Source organism: Lepisosteus platostomus, chromosome 13, assembly GCF_059453375.1.
Source record: "Lepisosteus platostomus isolate fLepPlt1 chromosome 13, fLepPlt1.hap1, whole genome shotgun sequence".
NCBI lineage: Eukaryota > Metazoa > Chordata > Actinopteri > Semionotiformes > Lepisosteidae > Lepisosteus > Lepisosteus platostomus.
Window position 1 is genome coordinate 26,551,660 of NC_142623.1, and position 17,678 is coordinate 26,569,337.

Here is a 17,678-nt window from a genome sequence, read left to right on the forward strand (position 1 = left end):
GTTTAAAACACAAGTCTACTGTACTGTTTTGTTTCATAAACAAAAGTTATTAAAACTATGAAAACTGGTTCTGCTGATTTACTAAGATACCGACTACTATCTACAGTATGGTACCTAACAGATACAGCAGGCTGAATTTTCTGTGTAGTTAGAAATGTAAAGTTGTTTATTTGCTGTTTATGGCACATTTTGCCAGACTAGGGAGTGAAATCCTTCTGGGCCTGTTTTTTTTCTTTCAATGCCATACCTTATGTACTGTAACTCAACATCATGCTTTTCTTTATGTAGCCCAATGTAGCCCAAGGATTTCTCAAAAATAAAACATTAACACAGGATTGAAAAAGGAATAAATACAGTTAGCTTCAACTGGATACAAAGCCATCATTCTAGAACTTTTGGCTTGTTAACTTTGAGGTAAAAGGTTAAAAAGTGATTTTACTCTGTTCTGGTTTATCAGTGTTCAATTTGTTTTTGTCTCTCCAGGTGAATGAGATATACCATGATAAATCACTGGGTGCCCGCATCAATGTTGTCCTTGTAAGGATAATCATGGTGCCCTATGGAAAGGTAGGTTAAGCTTTGAGGACTGATGGTGTTTTTATTTTCTTTTTTGACATTTCTCCTTGTGCAATCCTCAGTCTAGATGTGAGGGACTTCTAGGAATAATCAAAAAGAGAGTATTCTGGGGGTTCCCTGCCAAGTTTGTGGTTTAGTTAAAATAGTGTATTTTGCACCATTGTTTCTGTTAATAATAAACAATACGTTTCAGTGTATATTTTTAAATATAAACATATTTTTACAATTGCACACCATTATACAAGCCCCCAAAAGCAGAACTTCTAAGGATAACAAAAGAACAGGAAACAGCCTCGTGAAAGCCGCAACTGTAAACACTGCAGTTTCCTGTGATGAGTCACTGATGCAAACACATTGGCTCTGTGGTGCTTTGATTTGATTGGAGGCTGTCAAAGAGTGTGTGGTAACCAATCTCTTTGCTGATGTCTCCACCACTCTGGGGATTATCCTTTACCCTCAGCAGCTGAAGAAGAGGTTGGCATTTGCTCGGTCACCCATGCACAGTAATGTAAAGGTGGTGAAGCAGTGCCAGAAAAAACGCAGCATCAGAAAGTCGGTGAAGTACTGTAGACATCGTTGCTTAAAACCCACCTGCAGGAATTGGAAGCAGCTTGCTGATTTAATCTGCAAATTATTGACTTGCCAGATGGAGCCAAGTGAGATGATCATATTAACTTTTTGTAAAAATGGCTACAGAAATGGCAACACTGACTAGCCACCACCAGGCCCATTAAAATCATAGGAATATATAGGATTAATGACAGTGAGGATGTTAAGAATGACGGGCCTTCAGACTGCTTTGGTTTACTAATCAACAGCTTAAACATCAGGCAGCTACAAACCTTGAAGTGACAGAGATTATATATCTTTCCTGAAATATTCCGTTTGCATGTCATAGAGTAGAATATGTTTAACCCCTGTGCAAAAGACCCTTTGCCAGCTAGAATTGTGTCACTTTTTGCTTTAAAAAGCCAAGATGAAGATTGGTGGCCAGTATAGTCACGTTCCATGGGCACGTGAGGCGGGGTGATTTGTGTCAGAGCTACAGATTAATAAAGCCAGCCGTATTTCTTTATTACTTCAGATTGGGCATCCTTTCCCTTACACTTTTGCACCTGTGTTTTGCCCTGTTCTTTTTTTTATTGTACCTTTTTATGTTTAGGCATGTTCTGGGATTTCTTAGCAAAGCTGATGATCAGTAAAACATTCAAATGTGGTGTTCTGGAATTTCTGAATTTTTGGAGGAGGTGGTGCACTTATGTTCAACTTATCTGTTATTCTTGTTGTTTTTGTGATATACAGTATAGTCTCGACATTTGTGAGGGTTTGGTGCAGAGAACCGTCTTGAATAGTCAAATTCAGATATAGCCCAGTCCACCCCAACACTGTCACATCATGAACCCCAGGATATAGTATTATGGTTAAAAGACATTAGTAATCCTTCTTTATATGATAATTAATTGATCAACTAAAAAGAACAACAGTAATCACAAGCTTAGTAATCAGATAGTAATCAGCAAAAATAAACATATCTTTCCTCTGTGCCCAGCCTGCACTTTCTCTCTGTGCCTCCATGGTTAGGTTGCACTGTAATGAAAAGGACAATAAAACAGAGAGCCGGCAACATTGTCTCCTGTCTGTTGTTCTCCACACTTCCAGCTAAGAATCCAAAGAGTTTGCTACAATATACTGTAAAATAATCTGTATGTTGTATGCTTAGGTGTAAATGGGAAGTGGGTATTTGGGCAGGAGACAGGGAAAGGCTCACTCACTAACTAGGTTCATCTTACGATCTGAGTCTGTTGCACCACTAATTTACACTTCACAGCCACTGGCGTTCAACCCACTGTGCCCTTCTTCCATACAAGCACCTGTTGGACAGACCAAATGGTGAAAAAGCAAATTTGTGAAGGTTAAATTTGCAGATGTGGAGACCCTAATGTACATTATTACACAATTGCTGTGGGACACTCAGTGTGGAGGGCGTTATTTTAAACTTATCATGTGCATGACATGACAACTTGGCTGAAAACCTGAGAAGCTAAGGTTTTGCTTGTTTGCTTTTGATCTGGGTTTTAGGGTCCCAGATGAGTTATAGGCTGCATTTTCTCTCAGACAGTCGGTATGGTTCTATGTTTGTTTCTTGTATGGTACTTGCTTATAGGGGTTCAATATAATGTTCTTGTGAGACAGTTTCATGTACTTTTCTTTTTTTTCCTTAATTTTTCCTTCTGATAATAAGTTTTCTGATTGATGCATGCAAAATACTCTCCTGCTTATTTCATATCACATATTCCCACCTCCCACAGAAGGATTTGTCCTTCACTGGTGTGTTTTTGAAACTCTTTAAGGAGACCTGTAGTGACTAGTCATTAGCTGATGCACACAATGTCTTTGTCTACAGTTTCTACCTAAGGCTTAAATTCTTACAATTTCTTGAGTATATTGTTATAGGATATGACTTTAATTTGATTTTTAATTAATCACTAAGCATCTCTTTGGCAAGTAAGTGTCCATTGCTCTACTGTATAGTATTGTAGTGCAACGGGGTCTCAGGCGGGCGTCCTTGCCGCATTAGGTCGGCCCCCCACCGTCGGGGGCTCGAACCCGGGACTCCCGCGTCACTCAACAGGGACCCAGCCCGGTGAGCTAAAGAGAGATCTCTCTACAGCCCAGTAGCTGTAGTCCTGGTATCACAGGGAAGGGTGGCGATGTCACTGCTCTGGTAAGCCGGCTCTTACACAGTGTCCGTCGGCCGTAAGCGTTACACTCTCCCCCGCTTAATTCGCCGTCCCCGGCGAAGGGCTATCCCATCCCACTGCTGACACCAATGTAACGCAACGGGGGCTCAGGCAGGCGCCCTTGCCGCATTAGGTCGGCCCCCCACCGTCAGGGGCTCGAACCCGGGACTCCCGCGTCACTCAACAGGGACCCAGCCCGGTGAGCTAAAGAGAGATCTCTCTACAGCCCAGTAGCTGTAGTCCTGCTATCACAGGGAAGGGCAGCGATGTCACCACTCTGGTAAGCCGGCTCTTACACAGTGCCTGTCAGCCGTAAGCGTTACAGTATTCTCATCCTAACTGGAATGTGGTATGGGATAATGCTCCTCGTCCTCTAAAAAATTAGCACTCCAGAAAAATCATTTTTCATTTCGCTCATAAAATACACATTTCCCGATAAAGACTGTTTGTTCCACTTCAAGGTGTACCCAGTATCTTCTTATATCTTTTATTACATCTTCTTGCATGTTGTGTGAATGACCCATAATAGAGTGTTTTTTGGGTTATGTGACAAACATATTTTTCAAATGTAACCATTGGGACTATGTCGCTGAGCCTTCAGCTCCTCCTGCTCAGTGACAATTCCTGAGTAACTACCAATCTTCTGTCACAGCTTCATAGTGTTTTGTTTGCAAACAGTAGACTACAGTACAGCCAAAAAATATTGTATGAGGCTGTCTGGAGACTTACATACACCTGAACCTCATTTTGTGACATTGCATTGCAAGGGCTTACAGCATTTTGCTATGGAGTTACACTGACATAACTATCAGATGTTTTTTTTTTATCTTCAGAACTTAATCCCCATTTCCAGAAATATCCCCATTAACCACTTTTTTGTATTTCTTGTTTATTCTATTTTGCGTTTTTTTAAATAAAAAAAGTTTCAGAATAAATTAGGGGAAAAAATATTTCAAATATCTGGCGCTATTTCTTCCTTTGTATTCGTAATGAAGTATACATCCATTTACCTCAATAAAAGACAAGATGATGCCTGCTAACACGTTATTCCAAATACTATCCTACAGTACATCACTTAAAGTTACAAAAGTAAACATTTATCTGGAACCACACTTTGTACATTAATAGTTTTAGAACATTTTCTTTCCACATCAAGAAAAACAAGACATGTAAACCAGTCATATTAAAATCAGTACTTTTAAAACACAGATAGAAAAAAGAAAAGCAAAAACAGGAATATGGTCAGTACATTCACAATAACATGGTCTTGTACCAATTCAGGCTGTCAAGTGGCTTTTGCGTTTGCATCCATAGAGAAAATGGTTGTCCATCATTGACAATTAATTTGACAATGACACCCTTAGCCAACTGGTTTTTAATTAGTTGTGCACCTTTACATCATTTTTACTTCACATTGTTTCTGCACATCTGTTCTTTGACATGCCCCAGATCCACTAAACCTGCCTTAATTATGCTGGCTGCAGGAAAGTGAGTTATTATTCACAGTAGCTCTAAGCACATGTCCCATGTGCAGTTGTGAATTCTGACAGCTGTTCGGGTGTTTTTAATTGTAAGGATACCACCTACTGGTAGGATTGCATTAGTGCAGGTCTTACTCTGGATGATGCTAACATCACTCTGTGCAGATGTTAATATTAAGAACAGTAACAAATTAGAGTAGTCCATTTGGTCCATCTTGCTCATTTGGTTGTTAGTATCTTAATAATTTGTGAAAGTATCTTAACTAAATTGTGAATGGTCTTAGCTGTTCAGAAGCCACAATATTATTTTTGGCAGTTTTTATTTCACATTCCTACAACACTTCATGTAGAGAAATATCCCTTTTTTTTCCTCTTAAAAAACACTGCTGCTGGTATACCTGTCTGTGGACATGAAACATGGAATTGTCTACTTATATTCAGTATGCAAAACACACATTTACAATGCAGATTGGGAGACAAAGGACTTTAATTCTTTTAAAAACTTAATAATATACTGTAACAGAACACTACACATGGGTGTAATATCAAATAATACATAATAAATGTAGAAATTGAGATTTACCATTTACCATTATTGCAGCTATGCCAGCAGCCATATCAACCTGCAATCCCAATTGGCTACCCACTGAAGTTAAGCAGGGTTGAGCCTTGGTTAGTACTCCTGGGAAGTTATGGTAGCTGCTGGAAGTGGTGTTAGTGGGGTGATTGGGGGTCACGCACCCTGCAGTTTGTGTGGGTCCTAATGCCCCAGTAGTGGTGGGGATACTATACTGTAGTGGGCCCTGTCTTTCGGATAAGATGTTAAACCAAGGTCCTGACTCTCAGTGGTCATTAAAATCCCCGGGCGTTTCTCAATAAGAGTAGGGGGTTATCCTGTTGTCTGGGCCAGATTTCCCCCCTCAGCCTTTACTGTGGCCTCTAAATTGTCCCCATGTATCATTGGCTTGCACTTGCCCTGCACTGTACTGGCGCCCAGTCCAGGGTGTACCCTGCCTTGCGTTCTTTGCTTGCCGGGTTTGCTCCGGCTTCCCGTGACACCATATGGTATAAAGCGGTTTGGTAAATGACGTGACATGACATTATTGCAGCTTGACTAGATAGCCTAACACAGTCTAATAAGGTCTGATGGAGAGCAATTTAGCTGTTTGAATAAGAGTTACTGAGCCTTTTATTTTACTAAGTTGTACACTAAAGTTTCTTTAATGTACACTACTTCTCTCAGCACAAAAAGGAACTAATTAGTAATTTTGTTAAGTTATAGTAGTTTACATATGATGGTACTGTATCATCTGTTTTTGCATTTGTAAATGCAAAAAAGGAAAATCTATCACATCCATTTTCTTACCATTTTATCCAATTCAGGGTTGTGGGAAAGCTGGATTGCAAGCATCTGGCACAAGGCAGAATACACCATGGGTGGGATGCCAGTCCATCACAAGGCACATAAATAGATACACTCACATGCTTTCACATATGCCAATTAACCTACTGTACCAGCATGTCTTTGGACTGTGGGGGGAAACCAGAAGACCCAGAGGAAACCCACACTAATACAGAGAGAACATGCAGATTCCATACAGACAGCACCCTATTGTCACAGACATCGGAAGGGACGAACCGTGGAGAGGCAGGAGAGCAGAAAAAGACCCATATGTGTAACAGGAGATTAGTCCAGGCTCAGCAGTCGTAAAGAAACCAATGGTAGCAGACGTGGGGCAACCTTGATGCTAGGTGGGTCTCAGGACATCTGAACGTCAATGCTGAGCGAAGGTGAATCAGTGACCTGGAAATATATAGCCCCAGAGAGAGAGACACCGGAAGGACAGCAAAGCACAGGAAACAAGGGAAAGGAGTAGGAGCTCCCTCTGGCTACAGAGCACATGACACCTAGGTACAGAACTGAACCCAGGCCCCTCACACTGCAAGGCAGCAATGCTAACCACTGTGCCACTGTGCTGCCCACAAAAGGAAAACCAGTTGTAATTGTTTATGAAATAGTAGAAGTCATCAAAACTTTTAAGAGCAAGACTGGATGATTAACTGTCTCTGTATGGTCTTACATTTTATTTGAGCTGCCTTCCATGGCTTTGCACTACTCACCAAAGCACTCAGGAGGCTTTACTGACACCCAGCAAAAAGCTAATTGAGAGATTACTAAACCAAAAGAATCCTGACAGCTTGAGCCTCTTGTGGCAGGAGATATCGGCCTGACAGCAAGAAAAGCTCCAGTGGAGCCTCTAGAAGGCGTTTGGCAGAGCAGGGGCCTGTCATTTCCTCCTGTTACAGTCTGGGCCAGGGCTGTTCGAAAGAAACTCTTGGCTACAAAATGTGAATACAAAACAAATAGCTTTTATCAGGAAGGCTTTACTGAGCAACTCTGTAAACATACTGTGCCGTTTTGTGTTTTGAACAAAATTCTTTAAAAGTTCAAACCATGCTGACCAGTGAGAAGCAAGTAAGCAGTTCCTTTCTGTCTAATATTCCTCAGTCTTAACTCTTAACTTAAATGCCTTTTGACTTTTTGAAAAAATGACTCCAAATCTACTGGGCTTGTAATACATTTGGAATGCACAGTAAAACGTTTTTTTTTAGATTTCCCAGGGATTTTGGTGGGTCTTCTGCCAAGGCCAACAAGAGTCTTATTACCAAAATTTCTCACGTACTTAGCAGATGCTCCATAATGCCTGCTGAGAGCAGCTCTGATTTAGCTTTGTCCTACAGGGTACAGCAGTATTGCAGTAGGAGGAGCTGGATCCAGTTTGGCAATGTAACTGAAGGACACTCATCCTTGGAGCACTTGTCTGTTATATTGTGAATGTTGGAAACTTACTGCAAACTTAAAAAGATAACTTTTTGTAAATAAGTGATGCCACCACTTATCCAGTTCTTTCAGGCCTGTCGGATTGCAAGTTCTCCTGTCCTGCATTTCAGCTTAAAGTTTAAACAACAGTCTCCAGACTATTCAAAGTGTCATACAGTATGTCACCTAAAAATGTGCTTGCGTTAGAGAACTAAGACAACAAATAAATAATAATTCAGGTGGGTAGCTGCGTCAGCATGCGTAGGCTGCAAAGGAACAAGTAATAGGTTTATTCCATGCTGAAAAAAAGAAGAAGAGAAGAAGAAAAATAAATAATAAAATTAGTATTTAGGCAGTGATTGACTGGTGTCCTGTCCATGGTGTATCCTGCTCCTCCACGAGTCTGAATTGGATTAAGCAGTTACAAAATAGATGAAGGGATGCTGTGGTGATGTGGTTATAGCTGTTGAGTCCATAGTTTGTTTCTAGCCTGGGATGTCTTCTGTGTGGAGTTGTATGATCTCCATAGTGTCCATGTGTTTTTTTTTCTGGGTACTTTAACTTCCATCCCCCTACCAACGGCATGCTGGTTAAATTATATCATCTCCACAACCTCTCCCTGTGTGCATTGATTATTGCTGGACTGGCATCCAGTCCAGAGTGTAGTCCCGCCTACACCCAAGGCTTCTGGGATAGGCTTCAGGTTATTATGGCTCTTGACAGGAATAAGTGGCTTTTGGTTCAAAGATAGATGGAAAATGAGTTTCACTGTTTCTTTTGTCATTCAGTCTATGAGTCTCATTGAAGTGGGGAATCCTTCCCAGAGCCTGGAGAATGTGTGCCGTTGGGCTTTTCTACAGCAGAAAGAAGATACTGGTGATGCAGAATACCATGATCATGCCATATTTCTAACTAGACAGGAGTTTGGTCCCACCGGAATGCAAGGTATTGCATATCAATACGGTACTGTATATCAAACAGGATGTCTCAGTGTCTGAATGTGTGGGAAAACCATGAAGAAGATAATAGCTTTAAAGTATTAGCATCCAACTCCAGCATTATGAAAATGTCTTGAACATTACTTCTATATAACCAGGATACATCAGTGGCTAGATACAAACGCGAAAAATGTAGACTGCTGAAAATGAAACCAAAATTTCCAAAACAAATCCTCATACTGAATTAAGTGATATACTGTACAGTCTGTCAGGAAATGAGAGATGATACTATGTAAAATAATTCTATAACAATATGTGTTCTAAAGTATTAGTTCCAGAAATTGAGGATGGAGATGTTATTTTGCATAACATAAAATCCTGAAGGCTGGAAGCAAGGAAAAGGAGCTTCAGCAGAGGCATGAAAAGACATTCCAGTTAAACAGGGATAGTTCCAGGAAGATATACTTTATGTCCCTATGCAACTAATTCTTGAAAAGAGTCCAAATTTATATACGGCACATGACATACAGTACCATGTATAGTTTTATGTCACCAACAGTACAATTGTGGTGAATTTCTGAGAAAATAAAATAAAAGAAATAAGAAATGACACTAAATTCTTCAAAACATTTTAATTGAACATATGCACTCCACAATCTAGAATATTCAATCCAAACCACTCCAAACTGAGACAAAGGGACCAGTAAAAATAAACACAGGGCACAGTTTTTCATGTTATGGTAGAGGTTTGTATTGCAGACATGCCCAGACAGTGGTCAAGAAAAAAATACCATTTAGGTTATTTTGATCTCTTTTATTTTTGTTTTTAACAATAGCCTGAAAAGCCGATTTTTTTCTTTGCCACAACAACACAGAGGACACCTTAAAGAAAAGACTAACTGATGCCAGTTTGTGAAACCAATAATCCAAACGAAAAACTAAAATTTTCTTCCTAAACTTCAATATGTAAAGAAGAATTAACTCAGGCATATTTCTACCAATGGTAGTGATGATATCAACAGTATTAATTAAATGTTAATGTTAATTCTAACATTGTTAGAAGTACACTATATGGTGATATCCATGTTGCTATTCTGTGTGTGAGGAATGATCGTGTTGCATTTCCTTTTTGTAATCTGTCCCAGGATATGCCCCTGTGACTGGGATGTGCCACCCTGTCCGAAGTTGCACTCTGAACCATGAGGATGGGTTCTCTTCTGCCTTTGTGGTAGCACATGAGACAGGGCATGTGTAAGTCTCCAGCCAGCTGGCCTTGACTAAAGTATAGGGACTGAACAGTGCCAAACACTCAGCTTTGTTCCTTCTTCAGTGCCTTAATGAAGGGCAATTTGTGAGTCTCTTAAATGTTGACTATTCTCCTTTTTTACCTACATACAGTAATATGAGATGCAGGCTTCACTGTCATTTTGAATACAATTACATAGTACTTTGATTTTAGGTGAGTGTAATAGGGAAAATTGGTGTTTTATCCTGGCTATATAATAATTAATAATAATTGCTTACACTTATATAGCGCTTTTCTGGACACTCCACTCAAAGCGCTTTACAGGTAATGGGGACTCCCCTCCAGCACCACCAATGTGCAGCATCCACCTGGATGATGTGACAGCAGCCATAGTGCGCCAGAACGCTCACCACACATCAGCTATCAGTGGGGAGGAGAGCAGAGTAATGTAGCCAATTCATAGAGGGGGATTATTAGGAGGCCATGATTGGAAAGGGCCACTGGGAAATTTGGCCAGGACACCGGGGTTACACCCCTACTCTTTTCGAGAAACGCCCTGGGATTTTTAATGACCACAGAGAGTCAGGACCTCGGTTTTACGTCTCAGCCGAAGAACGGCACTTGTTTACAGTATAGTGTCCCCGTCACTATACTGGGGCATTAGAACCCACATGGACTGCAGGGTGAGTGCCCCCTGCTGGCCCCACTAACACCTCTTCCAGCAGCAACCTTAGTTTTTCCCAGGAGGTCTCACATCCAGGTACTGACCAGGCTCACACCTGCTTAGCTTCAGTGGGTTGCCAGTTGTGAGTTGCAGGGTGTTATGGCTGCTGGCCATATATATATGTATGTGCATATATATATATATGTGCAGTATATAGGTTCTACAGGTTAGATACAAGTTTCTACAGATGACCAAGAATAACATGCCCATAATATTAGGAATCACTATTGAGTAATAGTTCAGTTATTTCTGATCAGCAAGAATAGTTTGAACAAGACATGGTGTTTATTCCACAAAGTTTTAACATATTTTCAGTTAATTGCTAGCCCTCTATTCTACCAAGATTGCCTTTAGTTTGTGGAATTGAACATCACATCCCACCAAGTTTCAGTATATTGAAATCTGTAGAAATATTGGGTTATTAAAAGTGACGGAAGTCTTTCTAAAGCTCCATAAACCAGCTGTACAGTGCCTGTTACTGAGCGAGCCTCATCAGCAGACTGGGGGGCTCTTAATGCTTTGCCTAGTTAGTGTTTTTAAATAGTTAAATCTGTAGAAGAAAAGCAATATGTTAAAAAAACAGGAGTCAAATAATGTTGATGTGGAGTAATAAATTGCCTTTTATCTTTACCAGGCTAGGAATGGAGCATGATGGACAGGGAAACCGTTGTGGGGATGAAGTACACATGGGCAGCATCATGGCTCCATTGGTCCAGGCTGCATTTCATCGTTTCCACTGGTCTCGCTGCAGCCAGCAGGAGCTGAGCAGATACCTCCAGTGAGTAAACCTGCTTTAACATTGCCTGTTGCAGACTGCCATCTCCACTCACAATTGACCTGCTTGACAATTACAAGCCTTGAAGCTGAATTGCACATCTACAAGGACACAGATAGGGTAGCTTGAGGAAGGTTTCTTTTAAATTATGAAAAGTGATTAACAATTCTGAGCCAAAGAGAAAGGATATTGCTCTGGATACACAAAGACACTGTATATAAGTGAGTGTTTGCTGAAAACAACAAAATATATTTCCTGACATCGCCTTTCTTTATTCTGAGCCTTAAAACATGAGTGTAACAATATTTGTTTTCGTTTAATAATCAGCAAAACATTCTAAAGACATGGGTATGTAACCAATATCTTCTCATCATCTTGTCTTTCCATGCACTAAAGATATCTCATGTGATGATCAATAATGTGTTTGCTGTCTTTGCAGTTCTTATGACTGTCTTCGTGATGACCCTTTTGATCATAACTGGCCTTCCCTTCCCCGGCTCCCAGGCATTCATTATTCTATGAATGAACAGTGCCGCTTTGACTTTGGCATTGGGTACATGATGTGTACAGCAGTAAGTGTGCTCTTTTTTGTTTGAAGATGACTTTACTGGAGCTGAATTAAAGAGCTTCTGAGGAGGAATGAGAAAAGAAAAATTAGAAAACAAATAGAAAATTAGAATAAAGACACACCTTGCCAATTAAATGACCAACAAGTGTTCTTCCACTATGGGGAAAAATAAATCGAAGCAAACTGAGCACAACCAAACACTTGACTCATAGCGTGTCTTTGGCCAAGCAATCAGAGACAGTATGCTAACTGAATTAGCAAAGCATAAATGTCATTATTTTTCAGTGTACTTTGACGTTGACTGAAGTATAGCTGTGTTGTCCTTTGAAGAGAGGAACATGCGTCTAATTTACATGGCTATTTGTAAAAAGCAATGATTTTTATTCTATAAAAAAGGTTTACCTTATTTCAAACTGTTACTTCCTGTTTTCTTGGCCAAAGAAATCCACTTAATGAAGCCTGTGGGTCATAATGATTTTATAACCATAGCCATGCTTTATTAAATTCAAAATTAAATCTCAAAGCTTGCTGAAGCATACAGAAAGTTCTAACAACAGTTGTGAAAATATAGTGTAGTCAAAATTTGACAAATATTTATTTTTAAACCTAAAAATTAAAGCCTGTAATGTGTAAAATTTGTAAACGTAATGAAAGTATAGTGTTGCGGCAAGTTAATCGTTGATGTCATACAAAGTGATTGCATTCCCTGGGAGAGTCCATCCAACCTCTACCTCTCTGTTCAACTGGAACTTGAGCACACAAGGATCTCTTGCCTCTCCTTGGCAGAATATCCATGATACTGAGATATATAGTGTATCTCAAGGTCTTTCTCCGTAAACCTCAACATAATTACAAAACAGTCAAAGTACACATCATGGGAAAGGACCTTAAACAACACAAAACTTGCACATATTACAAATTAGTGTTTTCTGGTCAAAGGGTAGCTGCAGCTACAATAATTTTTTCTGACACTAGCTATAAGAAATGTAAGCTTTGCTAGAATAAGATTTCTTTAAAAAGACTGGAGGAGAATAATGTAGGAGACCTGACGAAAAAAGATGCCATTGCTGTATCTCAGAAATCACCATGTCATAAAAGTAAAATAGACCAAGCACAAGTTCCCATCTTGATGAAAATAACTTTTCCTTTATTGATTTTCACAAATGCCCATTGGAGTGCAATACTTTATTCTCTTGTCAAACCATTTCCTTAGCTGCAAAGGGTGGGCCAGGCAGCCTCACAGGTAAGGCAATATCATAGTGATGGTGTGGCAGCATTTATTTATTATTTATTTTATTTTTATTATCCTCATTGTGACGTTAACATGAATTCTGCAGAATGCTAAAAGTTGAATTACGTCTGGCAACAAATTATCCATTATTTGTTTTTTATTTGTTTAATTGTACTTTTGTTTCCAGGTAGGGGAAAATTCACAAACAATGAACCTTTGTTGCAGGAACAGTTTTTTTTTCTTCTCTAGAACAAAATAAAAATATTTTAAATGTGACATGTTAATTCCTCACCTGCCATCAAATTAATTTTTTACCTAATTAAATTAGCTGTTCTTGCTTTGTAAAATATGTGACAAATGCTATATACATTATATGCTTGTGAATGCAGTCCTCTGTTTCTTTTAGTATTCTGCAATGCAGTGTATATCTTCTCTTGGATTCAAACATTGCCTTCAAGCCCCTTTTATAAATTAATCAATTAGCATGAACCAAGTATGTTTTACAAAGAGTTTTACAGTGTAGACCTGGTTAGATTTTATTAGAGCTGACCCTTCCACACATGAACATATGGTAAGTGGTTGCCAATCTTACTTTATAGATTAGTCTCCTCAATTTCCATCATATATACACTTCTGTGACCCCCATTTTAGCAGAATTTTAGCAGAAATGTAATAGCCTCTATTCAAGAGCTTTGTGAGTACTGTCTTGACAGACGTTTTTGCATGCGTTTGCTTTGTGTTTGTAAATATTTAAAAGCAAGCTGTGTTCTTGTAAATTAAATGAATGAGTTGTTAAATGTGATTATCCATATCTGTATTTCTTAGAGCTACTGTATGTTCTTGTGTGTTGGCCAGTGTTCATTTTCTATATTGATTGGGTTGGTCGATATCTGCTTCAACTGATTCACTGTGTGTAAGAATAGGGATGTTTGTATTGTTTCAGTATCGGACTTTTGATCCCTGCAAGCAGTTGTGGTGCAGTCACCCAGACAACCCATTTTTCTGTAAGACGAAGAAGGGTCCACCAATAGATGGCACAATGTGCGCACCTGGGAAGGTTGGTACACGCCCATTCTTAATGTTCCTTTTCCATGACAGATGTCAGAGGTCCCATTTAGTGCCTGCATGATAATAGTGTATATAAAAATAGCATAAGTAAAACTAGGGTCTAAATTACAGCACATGTTTTAAATATGTTTCATTAAGTATGTCCATTAAACAGGACAGTGACAACACAAATTGTGCAACAACCTTACAAAAACATTGTTGAAAAAAAATTACTGTAAATACAAGTTATCCCAAAACTACAGTAAAAGTGCAAACATCATCTGTACATCAAAGAGTAAATGAGGAAATGATCAATTTTTGTTTTGTGCAAGATCACATTTGGTTTTGGTGTATTTATGAGCCCCTTTATGAACTCTACTCTTTGCAGTGATTGATGTATTGGGACCTCACTTGCTGCCCTTCCATTCCAACAGGACAATGAACATGCCCATGGTGCTACCTCATGATATTCCTGCAATAAAAATAAATGCAATAAAAATATTATTGTGAAATGTTCCATCCATCCATTTTCTAACCGCTTCATCAAATTTAGGGTCACAGGGGAGCTGGAGCCGATCCCAGCAAGCAACAGGCACAAGACAGGTCACGAGTCCATCGAAGGGCAGTCACACACACAAGCACACAAGCACACAAGCACACCAGGACCAGTTTTTCCTGCAGCTAATTAACCTACCAGTATGTCTTTGGACTGTGGGAGGAAACCAGAGCACCTGGAGAAAACTCACAAGAGATATGCTGGTACTCCTGCAACAAACAAGATGTTCCTGTGAATTAATAAGACCATAGAGAGGAGGAGGCCGATAAGGCCATCTAGCTCATTTGGTGATGTCAGTAGAGGGATTCTTTGTAGTTAAAGTGATACATTTATTTTTATAGTCATTATACACATGTATTCTAAAATTATGCATTTTGGGATTGGTTTTTCTAATTCCAGGAAAAACAAAAAGGGAAATTGAAATATTTATGCAGCTAAGTACGGGCATTTATTTAAAGACCAAAACCAGCCTTGAACATTAACAATGCCTTATTGTTGTCATCATTGTTGTAGTGTCTATTCATTTGCAGTTCACGATGAAATGATATTGTTATTTACTACTAAGCCATGCACCAGCAAATTTAAGAGAATAAAAAATGCTAAATTTTGGAGGGGAAACAATTAAATATATTTGACAACACTGGCAGTACCAACATATAAAAACAATGAATTCTCAATATACTGTTCAAAATTGAAGAGAAAACAATGTGAATAGTTTGGACACACCATAAAAGAAGCAGGGAGGTTTCAAAATGTCTATATATATATCAGATTAGCAGAGTGTCATGTACTGAATTAACCTTGTCCTACGCTGAACTTAACAGACAACATTTTTATTGTTGCCATAGTAGCACAGCAAAACAGGGAAAGTCCAGTGAGAAGAGAAAGATTGTAAGGAAGGATGTCTCACAGACAACTGTACTATGCCAAAACTTCTTCACTGTGCTTTTCCATTTAATGGTGCAAACTGATGCTCATCCAGTCCAGCCCCCACATTAACATCAAGGGACCATATGGACTTTACTGTCAAGTCACAAGTAATCAAAATACACATACACTGGACCAAAACCAACAAAATGGCAAAAACTGGACCTGCAGTTTTTCAGAAATGCTTGTTTTCAATTAATTCTAAATGTTTTCCTTGTCCTGCAAGCCAAAAGGAAAGATATGTATTTGTCTAAAGAGTCTAAAGAGACACAGTTGGCACAAATATAGTGATAATGCAAAACAGTACACTACATTGAAGAGGTGCTGTGAAAAAATGTAGTTTACATATATTTATGTTATCTGTTGGAGTAGGGAAGTCGGTCATCTTGTGTTTACTACAAAAGAACAAGTAAAGATTATGCCATACTGAACAATAGAAGAGAAATACAATGTTTCAGCTTTAGAGCATCCTACAGTTTTCTGAAGTTGACTACAACCAAAATGTTGTGTTTCTCCTTTCTGTTTTTCAGCATGAAAATAACCTTTACTTGTATGCATGTATTCTGTCTGCCAAAACCATAACATACAGTATAATGGTAATTATATAATGTTAGAGATTATAAAATCTCTAACAAAACTCAAAAGCTTTTTCAGCTTTGTTAAAGATGTGATGACAAAGTGGTCAGTAAAGAACTACTGTCTCTTTCAGCACTGTTTCAAAGGTCACTGCATATGGCTGACGCCTGACATCCTGAAGCAGGATGGCAACTGGGGCATGTGGAGCAAATTTGGCTCCTGTTCCAGAACCTGTGGAGGTGGAGTACGTTTCCGAACCCGTCAGTGTGATAACCCACTGTGAGTACCAACATCAGAAGGTTCCAAATGAAAGGGACATGAACCTTTGGAATTTAGTCTACAAAATAAATTATTTTCTTCCATTTGTTTCACGAATTATACCAGATTATTTGATGGTAACAGATGAGCAGCTGCTATCAAACACATTTCATTTTAATTTTAATTCTTAACTACAAACACTGACGACCTGCTCAGACAAACAGTGCGTGTGTTATATAATGGTCCCATTATTAAGTCATAATAGTGAATGCTTCTACATAGCCTACCAATGTGTTCCAGAATGACATCCTTCTGGGTCTTTCCCTTTGTAGTCCAGCCAATGGTGGCCGCACCTGCTATGGGCCAAATTATGAGTTTCAGCTGTGCAACACAGAGGAGTGCGCCAAGCTCTTTGACGACTTTAGGGAAGAACAGTGCAAGCTGTGGGATCCAATCTTTGAGTACCAAAACTCTAAGCACCACTGGCTGCCTTACGAGCACCCTGACCGTGAGTAACGATGACCTATGAATAACGTTAGTGTCTGAAATCGCATGCCTGATTCTCCGCTAGAGTAGGAATATATGTGGCATCATGTTTCAGGAAGTGTTCTCTTCATGAGGAACAAATAGAGTTCATAAAAAGTTCAGGAGAAAGGTTAAATCCTAATCTCACATACATCTGCTCACTTACACTTATAAATCTCACACCAAGGACTTCCCTTCACATATTCAATTCAATTCAATTCAAGGTGCTTTATTAGCATGACCGATGGGTACAATCAGTGTTGCCAAAGCAAATAAAAATAATAAAATTAACATAGAACAAAACAAAAAATAGAAGTAAAATAAAATCTACAGACATTTACAACAAAGACATATTATATAATATTGACATATACTGTAGGCGGCTGGAGCATTATTGGGAGACGGACTCACTGTTCCTCAGGCTGTGACAGGAGATCACATACTAGGCTGCCAGATCAACTGAGTTCCCTCCTCCCTCTCCCAGTAGGATTGGGACCTGTTGTGGTTTTGGCAGGTGTGGGAACTCTGGGATTAGATTTCTGAATTTCGGGAAGAATGTTTCTCTAATCCCAGAGTATCTGTCACAGTGCAGTAGGAAGTGCACCTCTGTCTCTATTTCTCCCTGCTGGCAGTGGGAGCACAGCCTGTCCTCTCTGGGCAGCCAGGTCTGCCTGTGTCGCCCAGTTTC

The 17,678-nt window shown here is 39.3% G+C and overlaps 1 protein-coding gene across 2 annotated transcripts in view; it reads left to right on the plus strand.

The window, feature by feature from the left end:
• The window catches only part of adamts2a (ADAM metallopeptidase with thrombospondin type 1 motif, 2a), a 180,781-nt gene that overhangs the window by 142,884 nt on the left and 20,219 nt on the right, over positions 1 to 17,678 (plus strand). The window contains exons 5-13 of one of the 2 annotated variants that reach the window (XM_088603857.1): positions 484 to 567; positions 8,408 to 8,564; positions 9,703 to 9,808; positions 11,162 to 11,305; positions 11,742 to 11,874; positions 13,084 to 13,113; positions 14,045 to 14,158; positions 16,341 to 16,486; positions 16,798 to 16,973. In XM_088603857.1, the coding sequence (XP_088459983.1) occupies positions 484 to 567; positions 8,408 to 8,564; positions 9,703 to 9,808; positions 11,162 to 11,305; positions 11,742 to 11,874; positions 13,084 to 13,113; positions 14,045 to 14,158; positions 16,341 to 16,486; positions 16,798 to 16,973 (1,090 nt within the window). The remainder of the gene's footprint in view (positions 1 to 483; positions 568 to 8,407; positions 8,565 to 9,702; positions 9,809 to 11,161; positions 11,306 to 11,741; positions 11,875 to 13,083; positions 13,114 to 14,044; positions 14,159 to 16,340; positions 16,487 to 16,797; positions 16,974 to 17,678) is intronic. The other variant, XM_088603858.1, reaches the window with a different exon arrangement.